The 13,638-nt window shown below is 62.6% G+C and overlaps 2 protein-coding genes across 3 annotated transcripts; both read right to left on the reverse strand.

Moving 5' to 3' along the window:
* Nucleotides 1-1,419: 1,419 nt before the first annotated feature.
* PMVK (phosphomevalonate kinase) lies at nt 1,420-7,125 on the reverse strand. Of its 2 annotated transcripts, none has more exons than XM_015884561.3 (5): nt 7,022-7,125; nt 6,868-6,931; nt 4,000-4,152; nt 2,770-2,899; nt 1,420-1,816 (listed from the first exon to the last, which is right to left on the reverse strand). In XM_015884561.3, the coding sequence occupies exons 1-5, from the start codon at nt 7,117-7,119 to the stop codon at nt 1,680-1,682; spliced, it is 582 nt and encodes a 193-aa protein (XP_015740047.2). In that variant the 5' UTR covers nt 7,120-7,125; the 3' UTR covers nt 1,420-1,679. The 2 variants fall into 2 exon arrangements, with proteins under 2 accessions (XP_015740047.2, XP_085391157.1); XM_085535031.1 differs by having other exon boundaries at nt 1,420-1,921.
* A 289-nt stretch (nt 7,126-7,414) lies between these two features.
* PBXIP1 (PBX homeobox interacting protein 1) lies at nt 7,415-13,615 on the reverse strand. Its single transcript, XM_085535032.1, is given in 15 exon segments — nt 7,415-7,615; nt 8,584-8,780; nt 8,782-8,861; nt 8,864-8,929; nt 8,932-9,115; nt 9,117-9,532; nt 9,535-9,754; nt 9,844-10,094; nt 10,175-10,198; nt 10,757-10,889; nt 10,892-10,977; nt 11,062-11,194; nt 12,191-12,412; nt 12,486-12,562; nt 13,544-13,615. Coding segments are annotated over 14 exon segments (2,130 nt in total). The 5' UTR covers nt 12,546-12,562; nt 13,544-13,615; the 3' UTR covers nt 7,415-7,557.
* Nucleotides 13,616-13,638: the final 23 nt, after the last annotated feature.

Raw genomic sequence — 13,638 nt, forward strand, 5'->3', positions numbered from 1 at the left:
CGATCACATCGACGAGCACCGGGCAGCCTCACGTCGGGGCGGGGAGAGACGGGGACAGGGCGACGCCCGATGGTGCGGCCGCTCCGCCCGGTGAGCGCCGTTCGACGGGGGCTGCTCCGCTACGGGGGGATCCGGGACGGGCACCGAGGACGGTGCTGCCCCCCGTAGGGGGGACCCTATGGCCACCGGGAGCCGCCCCGCCAGCTGCCGCTCTACAAGGCTCGGTAATCTCCTTAGGGCACCGAGCAGAGGTTGGGGATTACGGCAGCAGCTGGAGCCGGTGGAGATCGGATGGGGTCGGGTCACCCCTTGTGCTCTATGGGGAGTAATGATGGGGGGGGACAGGGGGTCGAGCTGGCTCCCAGCAGCCCCACATCTCATCCCTGTGCCCTTTGCAGACCCCATAGGGTCTCTGACTCCCCCTGCCCCCCAGCAGCCCCACATCTCATCCCTGTGCCCTTTGCAGACCCCATAGGGTCTCTGACTCCCTCTGCCCCCCAGCAGCCCCACATCTCATCCCTGTGCCCTTTGCAGACCCCATAGGGTCTCTGACTCCCCCTGCCCCCCCAGCAGCCCCACATCTCATCCCTGTGCCCTTTGCAGACCCCATAGGGTCTCTGACTCCCCCTGCCCCCCAGCAGCCCCACATCTCATCCCTGTGCCCTTTGCAGACCCCATAGGGTCTCTGACTCCCCCTGCCCCCCAGCAGCCCCACATCTCATCCCTGTGCCCCTTGCAGACCCCATAGGGTCTCTGACTCCCCCTGCCCCCCAGCAGCCCCACATCTCATCCCTGTGCCCTTTGCAGACCCCATAGGGTCTCTGACTCCCTCTGCCCCCCAGCAGCCCCACACCTCATCCCTGTGCCCTTTGCAGACCCCATAGGGTCTCTGACTCCCCCTGTCCCCCAGCAGCCCCACATCTCATCCCTGTGCCCTTTGCAGACCCCATAGGGTCTCTGACTCCCTCTGCCCCCCAGCAGCCCCACATCTCATCCCTGTGCCCTTTGCAGACCCCATAGGGTCTCTGACTCCCCCTGCCCCCCAGCAGCCCCACATCTCATCCCTGTGTCCCTTGCAGACCCCATAGGGTCTCTGACTCCCCCTGCCCCTCAGCAGCCCCACATCTCATCCCTGTGCCCTTTGCAGACCCCATAGGGTCTCTGACTCCCTCTTGCCCCCCCATCCCTCGGAGTGATGCCCAGCTGGATACACGCAGCATTAGGGCAGGGGCTGTTTGCTTCGGATGCTGTTAATCCATGGCAGGAAACAGATGACAGCACATCAGAGGGCACCTGGCTCCTGGATGCTGCTATTAAATGCACCTCACACCCCCCCACACCCATGGGGTGGAGAGCTCCATCAGAAGGGCAGAGCTGACCCCCCTGCCCCGCAATGGGAAGGAGATGAGGACCCCGTTATCCAGCGTCAGAGCTTTATTTGGAGGCACCACAGGGCAGGGGGGGACACGGGGCACTGTCCCCATGCTGTGGTTCAGGGTCCCTGAGCAGCAGCAAAACTAATCCTGCAGGAAGGCACAGCCTCTGCCGATGGAAGTTCTTAAGGGGGGGGATTGGGGGTCTCCACCTTCCCCAGCACCACAACCCCATGAGACCCCACAAAGGGTGAAGCCCCCAGGGATGGATGAGGTCCCCACATCCTTTCCATCCCCATCCCATGGCTACAGGCGGCTGCGGACGTCCTGCAGCAGATCCTCCAGCTGTGAAGCCAGGGCTGCCCCGTCCCCATCGTTGGTGATCACCCAATTAAAGGACACCCCCTGGTCCAGGCCGCACTCGGACTCAGCATCGTCCACCCCTGGGGAGGAGCAGAGCCCCCAGAATTGGGGCAGGAGCCCCCCACACTCTGCTTGGGGCTGTGGGGCTTCATGCAGAAACTGAGGGTCCTGCAGCCAGGGGGGGGCTATAGGGGACAGGGATGGCAGCAGGGACAGGGGATGGATATAGGGACAGGGGATGGATATAGGGATGGGGTGGCAATGGATAGGGGATGGCTATAGGGATGGGGGATGGCAGAAGGGATAAGGGGTGTTAGAAGGGACAGGGGATATCAGAGGGGACTGGATGGCTATAGGGACAGGAGATGGCTATAGGGACAGGAGACTGCAGTAGGGATAGGGGACAATTATAGGGACATGGGATGGCTATAGGGACAGGAGACTGCAGTAGGGATAGGGGACAGTTATAAGGACATGGGATAGCTCTAGGGACAGGCAGTGGGGATAAGGGATGATTATAGGCACAGGAGACAGCTATAGGGACAGAGGATGGCTATAGGGACGGGGGATGACTATAGGGATGAGGATGGCTATAGGGACAAGGGATGGCTATAGGGACGGGGATGGCTATAGGGACAGGGATGGCTATAGGGATGGCTATATGGACAGGGTATGGCTATAGGGATGAGGATGGCTATAGGGACAGGGATGGCTATAGGAACACGGGATGGCTATAGGGACGTGGATGGCTATAGGTACAGGGTATGGCTATAGGGACGGAGATGGCTATAGGGATGGGGGATGGCTATAGGGACAGGGGATGGCTATAGGGACAGGGGATGGCTATAGGGATGAGGATGGCTATAGGGACAGGGATGGCTATAGGAACATGGGATGGCTATAGGGACGTGGATGGCTATAGGTACAGGGTATGGCTATAGGGACAGGGGACAGCCATACCACAGGGCCCCACGGTGCCAGCCCTGCCATTGGCTCCAGTGCTGGTGCCCAGCAGGCAGCAGCTCTCACTCACCTGCCACAAAGACCCAGCTCCTCTTCCTCCTCGTCTCCTCGCTGGCCGTCACACGCACAGTCAGCACCACGGCCCCATAAGCATCCCGGAACCACTCCACATCCGACAGGCGCCGCGTGTCACTCACCACCTGCACACAAGCAGTGTCAGCACCCACCCCGAACCCCATTGAGCCCCATTGAGGGCTCCATAGACCCCATATGGGCCCCATAGACCCCATAGAGGCCCCACAATCCCATACAGGCCCCACAACCCCATATGGGCTTCATAGACCCCATATAGGCCCCACAACCCCATGAAGGTCCCATAGACCCCATACAAGCCCCATAACCCCATATGGGCACCATAGACCCCATATTGGCCCCACAACCTCATATGGGCCCCCTAGACCCCATACAGGACCCGAAACCTCATACAGGCCCCACTGACCTCATATGGGCCCCATAGACCCCATACAGGCGCCATAGACCCCATACAAGTCCTACAGCCCCATATGGTCTCCACAACCCCATGAAGGCCCCATAGACCCCATACCAGCCCCACAACCCCATACAGGCCACTCAACCTCATATGGGCCCCGTAGACCCCATACAGGCCCCACAATCCCATACAGGCCCCACAACCCCATATGAGCTTCATAGACCCCACATAGGCCCCACAACCCCATTAAGGCCCCATAGACCCCATACAAGCCCCAAAACCCCATAAACCCATATGGGCACCATAGACCCCATATTGGCCCCACAACCTCATATGGGCCCCATAGACCCCATACGGGCGCCATAGACCCCATACAAGTCCTACAGCCCCATATGGTCTCCACAACCCTGTATGGGCCCCATAGACCCCATACCAGCCCCACAACCTCATACAGGCAACTCAACCTCATATGGGCCCCCTAGACCCCATACAGGACCCGAAACCTCATACAGGCCCCACTGACCTCATATGGGCCCCATAGACCCCATACAAGTCCTACAGCCCCATATGGTCTCCACAACCCTGTATGGGCCCCATAGACCCCATACCAGCCCCACAACCCCATATAGGACCTGAAACCTCATACAGGCCCCATTGACCTCATATGGGCCCCATAGACCCCATACAAGTCCTACAGCCCCATATGGTCTCCACAACCCTGTATGGGCTCCATAGACTCCATACCAGCCCCACAACCCCATTGAGCCCCCATTGAGCCCCATTGAGCCCCCTATACCCATCCCTGCTCACCCACACCGGCTGTGCTGCTCCCTGCACCGCAGCACGGCAGAAGAACCCGGGGTCGGTGCGGCGTTTCTCCTCTCCCCATCGGATCATGTCCTGCCTGAACTGCTCCTTGTAGGCACTGGCATCCAGGAGCCGCTGGAAGTCCAGGCCGTGCTCCTGTGGGGAGAGGGGATGAGTGGGGTGTAGGTGTGGGGCAGGGAATGGTGTGGGGCAGGGAATGGTGTGGGGTAGGGAATGGTGTGGGGTAGGGAATGGTGTGGGGCAGGGAATGGTGTGGGGTAGGGAATGGTGTGGGGCAGGGAATGGTGTGGGGTAGGGAATGGTGTGGGGCAGGGAATGGTGTGGGGTAGGGAATGGTGTGGGGCAGGGAATGGTGTGGGGTAGGGAATGGTGTGGGGTAGGGAATGGTGTGGGGCACTTTGTGACATGGCACGGTGTAGTGTAGGGTGGTGGATCGTGGCTTGGCATGGCACAGAGCAGAGCATGGGAGGGCATGGCACGGCACAGCATGGCACAGAGCATAGCAGAGCATGGGAGATGATGGCATGGCATAGCATGGCATAGAACACAGCAGAGCAATGGGAGATCATGGCACAGCATGGCACAGAGCATAGGAGAGCAATAGGAGATGATGGCATGGCATGGCACAGCATGGTAGACCATGGCACAGCATGGCACAGAGCACAGCAGAGCAATGGGATATGATGGCCTGACATGGCACAGCATAGTAGATCATGGCACAGCATGGCACAGAACACAGCAGAGCATGGGAGATGATGGCACGGCATGGCACAGCACAGCATGGCACAGAGCAGAGCATGGGAGGTCATGGCATGGCATGGCACAGAGCATAGGAGAGCAATGGGAGATCATGGCACAGCACAGCATAGAACACAGCAGAGCAATGGGAGATGATGGCACAGCATGGCACAGAGCATAGCAGAGCAATAGGAGATGATGGCATGGCACAGCATGGCATAGAACACAGCAGAGCAATAGGAGATCATGGCACGGCATGGCACAGCACAGCATGGCGCAGTGTATAGCAGAGAATGGGAGGTCATGGCCTGGCACAGCATGGCATAGAACACAGCAGAGCAATGGGAGATCATGGCACAGCACAGCATAGAACACAGAAGAGCATGGGAGATCACGGCACAGCATGGCACAGAGTATAGCAGAGCAATAGGAGATGATGGCATGGCATAGCATGGCATGGAACACAGCATGGCATGGGATATGATGGCCTGACATGGCACAGCATGGTAGATCATGGCACGGCATGGCACAGAGCACAGCAGGGCATGGGAGATAATGGTATGGCACAGCATGGCACAGCATGGCACAGTGTATAGCAGAGCATGGGAGATCATGGCATGGCACAGCACAGCATGGTAGACCATGGCACAGCATGGCATAGTGTATAGCAGAGCAATAGGAGATAATGGCATAGCATAGCATGATACAGAGCAGAGCATGGGAGGTGATGGCATGGCACAGCATGGCATAGAACACAGCAGAGCAATGGGAGATCACGGCACAGCATGGCACAGCACAGAATGGCACAGAGTATAGGAGAGCATGGGAGTTCATGGCATGGCATTGCATGGCATGGAACACAGCAGAGCAATGGGAGATGATGGCACAGCATGGCACAGAGCAGAGCAGGGCATGGGATATGATGGCCTGACATGGCACAGCATGGTAGATCATGGATCAGCACAGCACAGAACACAGCAGAGCATGGGAGATGATGGCACAGCATGGCACAGTGTATAGCAGAGAATGGGAGGTCATGGCATGGCACAGCATGGCATAGAACACAGCAGAGCAATGGGAAATCATGGCACAGCACAGCATAGAACACAGAAGAGCATGGGAGATCGTGGTATGGCATGGCACAGAGTATAGCAGAGCAATAGGAGATGATGGCATGGCACAGCATGGCATGGAACATAGCAGGGCATGGGATATGATGGCCTGACATGGCACAGCATGGTAGAGCATGGCACAGCATGGCACAGAGTATAGCAGAGCATGGGAGATAATGGTATGGCACAGCATGGCACAGCATGGCACAGTGTATAGCAGAGCATGGGAGATCATGGCATGGCACAGCACAGCATGGTAGACCATGGCACAGCATGGCATAGTGTATAGCAGAGCAATAGGAGATAATGGCATAGCATAGCATGATACAGAGCAGAGCATGGGAGGTGATGGCATGGCACAGCATGGCATAGAACACAGCAGAGCAATGGGAGATCACGGCACAGCATGGCACAGCACAGAATGGCACAGAGTATAGGAGAGCATGGGAGATGATGGCATGGCATAGTATAGCATAGAACACAGAAGAGCATGGGAGATCATGGCACAGCATGGCACAGAGCAGAGCAGGGCATGGGAGATCATGGCATGGCACAGCATGGCACAGAGCATAGCAGAGCATGGGAGATCATGGCATGGCACAGCATGGCACAGAGCATAGCAGAACATGGGAGATCATGGCATGGCATAGCACAGCATGGTAGACCATGGCACAGCATGGCACAGAGCATAGGAGGGCAATAGGAGATGATGGCATGGCACAGCACAGCACAGAACACAGCAGAGCAATGGGAGATGATGGCATGGCATGGCACAGCATGGTAGAGCATGGCACAGCATGGCACAGAGCATAGCAGAGCAATGGGAGATCACGGCACGGCTTGGACCGGCACAGCACGGCATGGGGGGGATCACAGCACGGCTTGGCACGGCATATCACGGCATTGGGGACCACGGCACAGCCTGGCACGGCATATCACGGCATTGTGGATCACGGCTTGGCACGGCCCGCTTTGCCCCCCCGCCGTGTCCCAGCCGAACCTTGGCGTATTGCTCCTTCAGGGGTCCGGACAGCCGCAGCACGGTGCACACGTCGGGTCCCAACCTACAGGGCAGCGATCAGCGGCACCATAACGTTACCGACCCACCCCCCGTTATCCCGGTACCGCCCCCCCCCCCCCCGTTATCCCGGTACCGGTTCTGAATCTCCGCCGCCACGAAATCTTTCCCCGATTTCCTTTTGCCGCTGAGCAGCAGCACCGCTCGTGGTTCCGCCATCCCGGTCACACCCATCGCGCCACCTGGTACCGCCCCGCTCCGGTCCAATACGCGGACGGAACGGAACCGACCCGCCCCGAACCCCCCGTACAATGGCAGCGCGTTGGTTCGGCCCGCGGTGGGGCTAAGTTTGCCTCCGCCTCCATCACGTAGTAGCGCCCCCTGCTGGTGGGAGGTCGGTACTGCAGGTCAGGGGGGCGCACAGCCCAGGGCCCCCCAGCTCCCCTCTTTACCCCATAGCACCCCCCCCAGCACCCTCTACACCCCCCCCCCAGCACCCATTTCCCCTCCCACCAGGCACAGTTCAGCCCAGCGGTGATTTTATTACATCTACAGCAGTGCAGCAGCATCACACAGTGCATCACTCGTGGACACCCCCCCCCCAAAGCACAGCCCATGGTGGTGGTGGTGGGAGGGAGGGGGTCGGCAGGGACCCCTCCCCACCCCACGGCTCTATCTGCCCCCCCCGTGATGCCTCCAGGTTTTGCGGCTGTGCTCCTTCCCAGCAGAGCTGTAATATAAAAGGGGAGGTGAGGGGGGGGACATGGGGGAGGGGGGGGACTTGGAGGAGGGGGGACCTGGGGGAGGGGGGCCATAGAGGAGGGGGGAGGGGCTGGGGGAGTGGGGGGACCTGGAGGTGGAGGTTTATGGAGGAGGAAAGGACCTGGGGGAGGGGGGTCATAGAAGAGGGGGATCATGGTGGAGGGGGGCCTGGGGGAGGAGGGGGTCATGGGGGAAGGGGGTCATGGAGGAAGGGGGGGACATGGGGGAAGGGGGGGGCCTGGAGGAGGGAGGGGACCTGGAGGAGGGGGAGTCATGGAGTAGGGGGGGACCTGGGGGAGAGGTGTCATGGAGGAGGGGGGTCATGGGGGAAGGGAGGGGACCTGGAGGAGGGGTATCATGGAGGAGGGGGGTACCTGGGGAAGGGGGGAACATGGACGGGGAGGGTAATGGAGGAGAAGGGGACCTAGGGGAGGTGGTTATGGAGGAGGGGTGTCATGGAGGATGGGGGACCTGAGGGAGGAGGGGGTCATGGGGGAAGGGGGGGGCATGGAGGAGGGGGATCATGGAAGAGGAGGAGACCTGGGGGAGGGGTGTCATGGAGGAGAGGGGGGCATGGAGGAGGGGGGTCCTGGGGGAAGAGGGTCATGGAGGAGGAATGGACCTGGGGAAGGGGTGTCATGGAGGAGAGGGGTCCTGGGTGAAGAGGGTCATGGAGGAGGGGTATCATGGAGGAGGGGAGGACCTGGGGGAGGGGGATACCTGGAGCAGGAGTATCATGGAGGAGGGGGGGTCATGGGGGAGGGGGGGTCATGGAGGAGGGGGGGGTCATGGAGGAGGGGGGGTCATGGGGGAGGGGGGGACCTGGGGGAGGGGGGTGTCATGGAGGTGGGAGGAGAGTCATGGAGGAGGGGGGGGTGTCATGTAGGAGGGGGGTCCTGGAGGTGCAGAGGCCCCCCCCTTTCACCCCCCACTCACCCAGCATAGTGCCGCAGCACAAACTCCTCGAAGCCATCGGCCGCCTCCTCATCGCCGCGCTCACGCCGCGCCACGTCCTCCAGCATCTCCTCCACCTCCTCCACGAAGTCCACAAAGCGCCGCCGGTCGTGGGCAAAAACCCCATCGGCCCCAAAGGCACCATCCAACCTCTCCGCCACCCCCCCAAAGTGCCCCCCCCCAGCCCAACCGCCCCATGAAACCCTCCAGGAGCTGCAGGAACTGCGTCTTCTTTACAGGCTCCAGTGCAGCCCCAATGCCTCGCGACCCTCTTTGTGGGCACAGTCGGTCACCCCTGAGCAGCCGTGGGGGGGACGGGGATGGCTGAGGGGGGCAGCTCCCGGGGGCCACGGGGCCATTTCCCCCCAGCTTTGCCCTCTCTGTGCTCCCTATGGGGCCGGTGCTCCTTGCCATGGGGCTCCTTGCTATAGGGCTCCTTGCCATGGGGCTCCTTGCCATGGGACTCCTTGCTATAGGGCTCCTTGTTGTAGGGCTCCTTGCCATGGGCTCCTTGCCATGGGGCTCCTTGCTATAGGGCTCCTTGCTATAGGGCTCCTTGTTGTAAGGCTCTTTGCCATGGGACTCCTTGTTGTAGGGCTCTTTGCCATGGGCTCCTTGCTATAGGACTCCTTTCTGTAGGGCTCTTTGCCATAGGGTTCCTTGCCATGCCCATGAGCTTTGCCCCGCTCACGGTGGCCATCCCTCTTGTGCCACCCCCTCTCCTTCTTTTCTGCCTTGAACCCCTTTTTCCAATGCCCCTCAGCCCCCTCAGCCCCCCCCAGCTCCCGGTTCAGACGCTCCTCCAGCACCTTCAGCTCCTCCATCACCCCCTCCAGCCCCCCTGCACCCCGTGCCCTCTGCAGGGCAGCTGCCAGCTCATGCCTCACTGATGCCAACATCCCATGTTGCCGTGCCTCATGCACTGCAGCACTGGGACGTGGGGCTGCTCCTTATGGGTCTGGGGGTCAATGGACCCCCCCGGGCTTGCCAGGCGTTGCAGGTCAGCACGTGCAGCCCGCAGTGCCTCGGCCTCACGCTGCAGCGCAGCACGGAGCTCAGCGTTCTCCTTGGCCAGACTCTGCTGCTGAGCCCCGGCTGCTGCTGCTGCACCTTCGCTTTGTTGCAGCAGCGCCTGCAGCTCTTCCTTGTGGGCCTGGGGGGGGAGAGGTGGGGGGGTTGTGAGGGGAAAGGGGCTGAGCTTGGTGGGGGTCCTTGGGGGGGGGCGCAGTGCTGGGCACCCACCTGCAGCTCAGCTTGCATTAGACGGATGTCCTGGTTCTCCTTGGCCAGGCGGTCCAGCAGCACGCTCATGGACTGCATGCTGTGAGCATCCAGGGGGGGCTTCTGTGGGGAGTCCTGGGGGGGCAGAGGGGGTTGGGATGCAGCTCTGGGTGTGCAGCAGCCCCTTTGCAGCCCCACTCCTTACGCTGCATTGTCAGGTGCCACTTCCTGCTCCACATCCATCCCATCGTGGCTCATCACATCCATAGGACCTGGGTTTGGGGGGGGAAATGCATGGGTGAGATAGAGCTCAGCCGCCCCCCAGCCCCACAGCACAGCCCTGCCTGCTCACCATCTGCCACGTCGTAGAAACCGCCTGGGGAGGAGAGGAAGAGTCAGTGAGGATGACCTCCACCTGCCCCCCCAACCCCAGGACCCCTGACCCCCCCCTCTTCCAAATCCCAGGACCTCCGACCCTCACACCCTCCCTTCCAACCCCAGGACCCCCGACCCCATCTTCCAACCCCAAAACCCCCGACCCCCCCTTCCAAAACCCATGACCCCCAACCCCCACCCCCCACACACCAACCCCAGGACCCCTGATCCCCCCCCCCCCCTTCCAACCCCAGGACCCCCGAACACCACACCCCCCCTTCCAACCCCAGGACCCTCAACCTCCCCCTTCCAACCCCAGGGACCCCCAACCTTCAACCCCAGGACCCTGACCCCCACCCCTCCCCCTTCCAACCCCAGGACCCCCGACCACCCCCCCTTCCAACCCCAAGACCCCCGACCACCCCCCCTTCCAACCCCAGGACCCTCAAACCCCCCTTCCAACCCCATGACCCCCAACCCCCCTTCCAACCCCAGGACCCTCGACCCCAACCTTCCAACCCCAGGACCCCCCACCCCAACCCCAGTACCCCCGACTCACCAGAGACGATCAGCAGAGCCACAGCCAGCAACGCCAGAGCCCCCAGCAGCATCTTGTTGGCGCTGAGCCCCTCCTCGTTGCCTTCATCCTGCATCACACGACGTGGGACTGGGGGCTGCAGGTGGGGGGGTCCCAGCACGGGGCCTGCTGGACCTGCCTTCGTCGCAGCCCCTCCACATCATCATCGCTGCTGGTGCAGCTCCCCTCCTCCAGCAGCGGCCCTGGGGAGGGACGGGGAACTGCTGGGAGAGCCCATAGACCGGAGCTGCTGCTCGGTTCCCCCCCAGACCCAATTCGGTTCTGACCTGCTGTTCGTCCTTCAGTTCGTGGTCCCGGTTCTGTGTCCCGCTGCTCCTCCTCCAGCTCTCTGCGGTGCTGAGCTCTGTTGTCCCAGGCCGTAGGGAGCTCGGTACCGGGATCCAAATGTTCCTCTGTACCCTGAGAACACGAGGCTGGGGGTCACACACCCCACACTGCACCACCCCCACCCCCCAGCCCCACCAACCCCAGGACCCCCGACCACCCCCCCTTCCAACCCCAGGACCCCCGACTCCCACCCCCCTCCCTTCCAAACCCCAGGACCCCTGACCCTCAACCCCCCTTCCAACCCCAGGACCCCAGACTCCCACCCCCACCCCTTCCAACCCCAGACTCCTGACCCCCACCCCCACCCCTTCCAACCCCAGGACCCCTGACCCCCACCCCCCACTTCCAACCCCAGGACCCCCAACTCCACCCCCCTCCCCTTCCAAACCCCAGGACCCCTGACCCCCACCCCCCCTCCAACCCCAGGACCCCTGACCCCCCACCCCCCACTTCCAACCCCAGGACCCCAGACTCCCACCCCCCTCCCCTTCCAACCCCAGGACCCCTGACCCCCACCCCCCACTTCCAACCCCAGGAACCCCAGACTCCCACCCCCCCCTTCCAACCCCAGGACCCCCGACCCCCACCCCCACCCCTTCCAACCCCAGGACCCCCGACCCCCCCCCCCCCACCCCTTCCAACCCCAGGACCCCCGACCCCCCCCCCCACCCCTTCCAACCCCAGGACCCCCGACCCCCCCCCCACCCCTTCCAACCCCAGGACCCCCGACCCCCCCCCTTCCAACCCTTCCAACCCCAGGACCCCCGACCCCCCCCCTTCCAACCCTAGGACCCCCGACCCCCCCCCCCCTTCCAACCCCAGGACCCCCGACCCCCCCCCTTCCAACCCCAGGACCCCCGACCCCCACCCCCCACTTCCAACCCCAGGACCCCCGACCCCCCCCTTCCAAACCCCAGGACCCCCGACCCCTCCCCTTCCAACCCCAGGACCCCCGACTCCCACCCCCCTCCCCTTCCAAATCCCAGGACCCCTGACCCCCACCGTCCCCTTCCAACCCCAGGACCCCCGACCCCCCCCTTCCAACCCCAGGCCCGTTTCCCTGCTGACCTCAGGGTGCTGCTTTACCCCCAGGGACGTGGCTCCATCCTCATCGCCATCAGCTGCTGAGGGGCAGAGGCTGGAGGTGAGCCCGGTACCGTGGACCCTTGTGCTGCCCCCTCCCCACGTGCCTGTGCCCGGTACCGGGGTGCCTTCCTCCTCCTTTTCCTCCTCCTCATCCTCATGGGAGGTTGAATCCTTCTCCGGTCCAACCGTGTCCACAGGCAGCCCCTGGGGATGACATGCAGCCATTAGGACCCCCGGTTGGACCCCCATCTTTACCCCCCATCCCGGCCCCACTCACCTCAGTGCCCGTCAGCACCCAGCTGTTATCCGAGTCCCGGGAGTCCGATTTCTGTGCCATGGCTGCGGGTCCCCCCCCTATGATAAGACAGACACGGACGGACAGATGGACACACGGACAGACACATAAATAGACAACGGAGACACACGGACACAAACGGACCGACCTCAACCCGTCCCAGCTCCGGGTTTGATTTGCCTGGCAAATCCAATTGATGAGCTTAGAGCAAAGGGCAACGGGTGGCAGCACCGCGATCCCCCAACACCGGCTGCTTTTGGACCCCCCCCCGGAACCGCCCCACCCCGTTAACAGCGATCAGCCCCGGTATCGTTGTTCCCGTTCCAACTCCGGTACCGGCAGCTCGTTGATACTGGACACGGGGCGGTCGCGGTGCCCGTGGATTCTACACATTCCCCGCACAGTTGTGCAGGCACCGCCCCCGCCACGACCCTCCCCACCCCCCCCCACCACCGGTACTACCGCTCCGAACCCCGGTACCGGGGGGAGAAAACCCCCGTAGGGTGAAGGGGGAACCGGGGCCCCCAGCCCCGTTATCCCCCCCCCTCGTTATCCCGGACGTGGGGGGGGGGGTCCGGCTCGCCCCCTCGTCCCCCCCCCCCCCCGTTAACACCGCGGTATTTTTAGCCTTGGTGATGCCGCCCGGCAGGTGCGCGGGGCCCCGCAGGAAGGAAGAGGCGGCACCGGGGGGGGTAAAGGGGGAACGGGGCCCATCGGAACCGAACCCCGGAACCGGCTCCCCAAAATGGCCGGGGAGGGAGGGGGGGGGTCTGAGTGTGTATGGGGGGGTCTGGTGGGGGTCCTAAAGGGCTGCCCGGTGAAATCACGCGGCCAACATCGGTGCTGCCCCGGGGACGCTCCGGTACCGATCCAGGGTCGGGATGAAGCGCTCCGGTACCGATCCCGGTGCGGGATGGAGCCCAGTAGGAATCAACAGGGATGGGAGCGATGAACCGGGAGAAGCTCGGGATGAAGCGTCCCCCCCCCCCCAACAACGGGATGGGGTGGGATAGAACGGAACGATACCGGGGCGGGCGGTACCTGGAGCCGCTCCGAGGCGCAGCCGGACCCGGTCCCGCTCCGTAACTTTCTCCCGGTCCCGGTACCGCCCTTGGGACGGGACGGGGGCGGGGGG

The sequence above is a fragment of the Coturnix japonica genome, unplaced genomic scaffold, assembly GCF_054131305.1.
Source record: "Coturnix japonica strain WE unplaced genomic scaffold, WE-NBRP24 Scf106, whole genome shotgun sequence".
Lineage (NCBI taxonomy): Eukaryota > Metazoa > Chordata > Aves > Galliformes > Phasianidae > Coturnix > Coturnix japonica.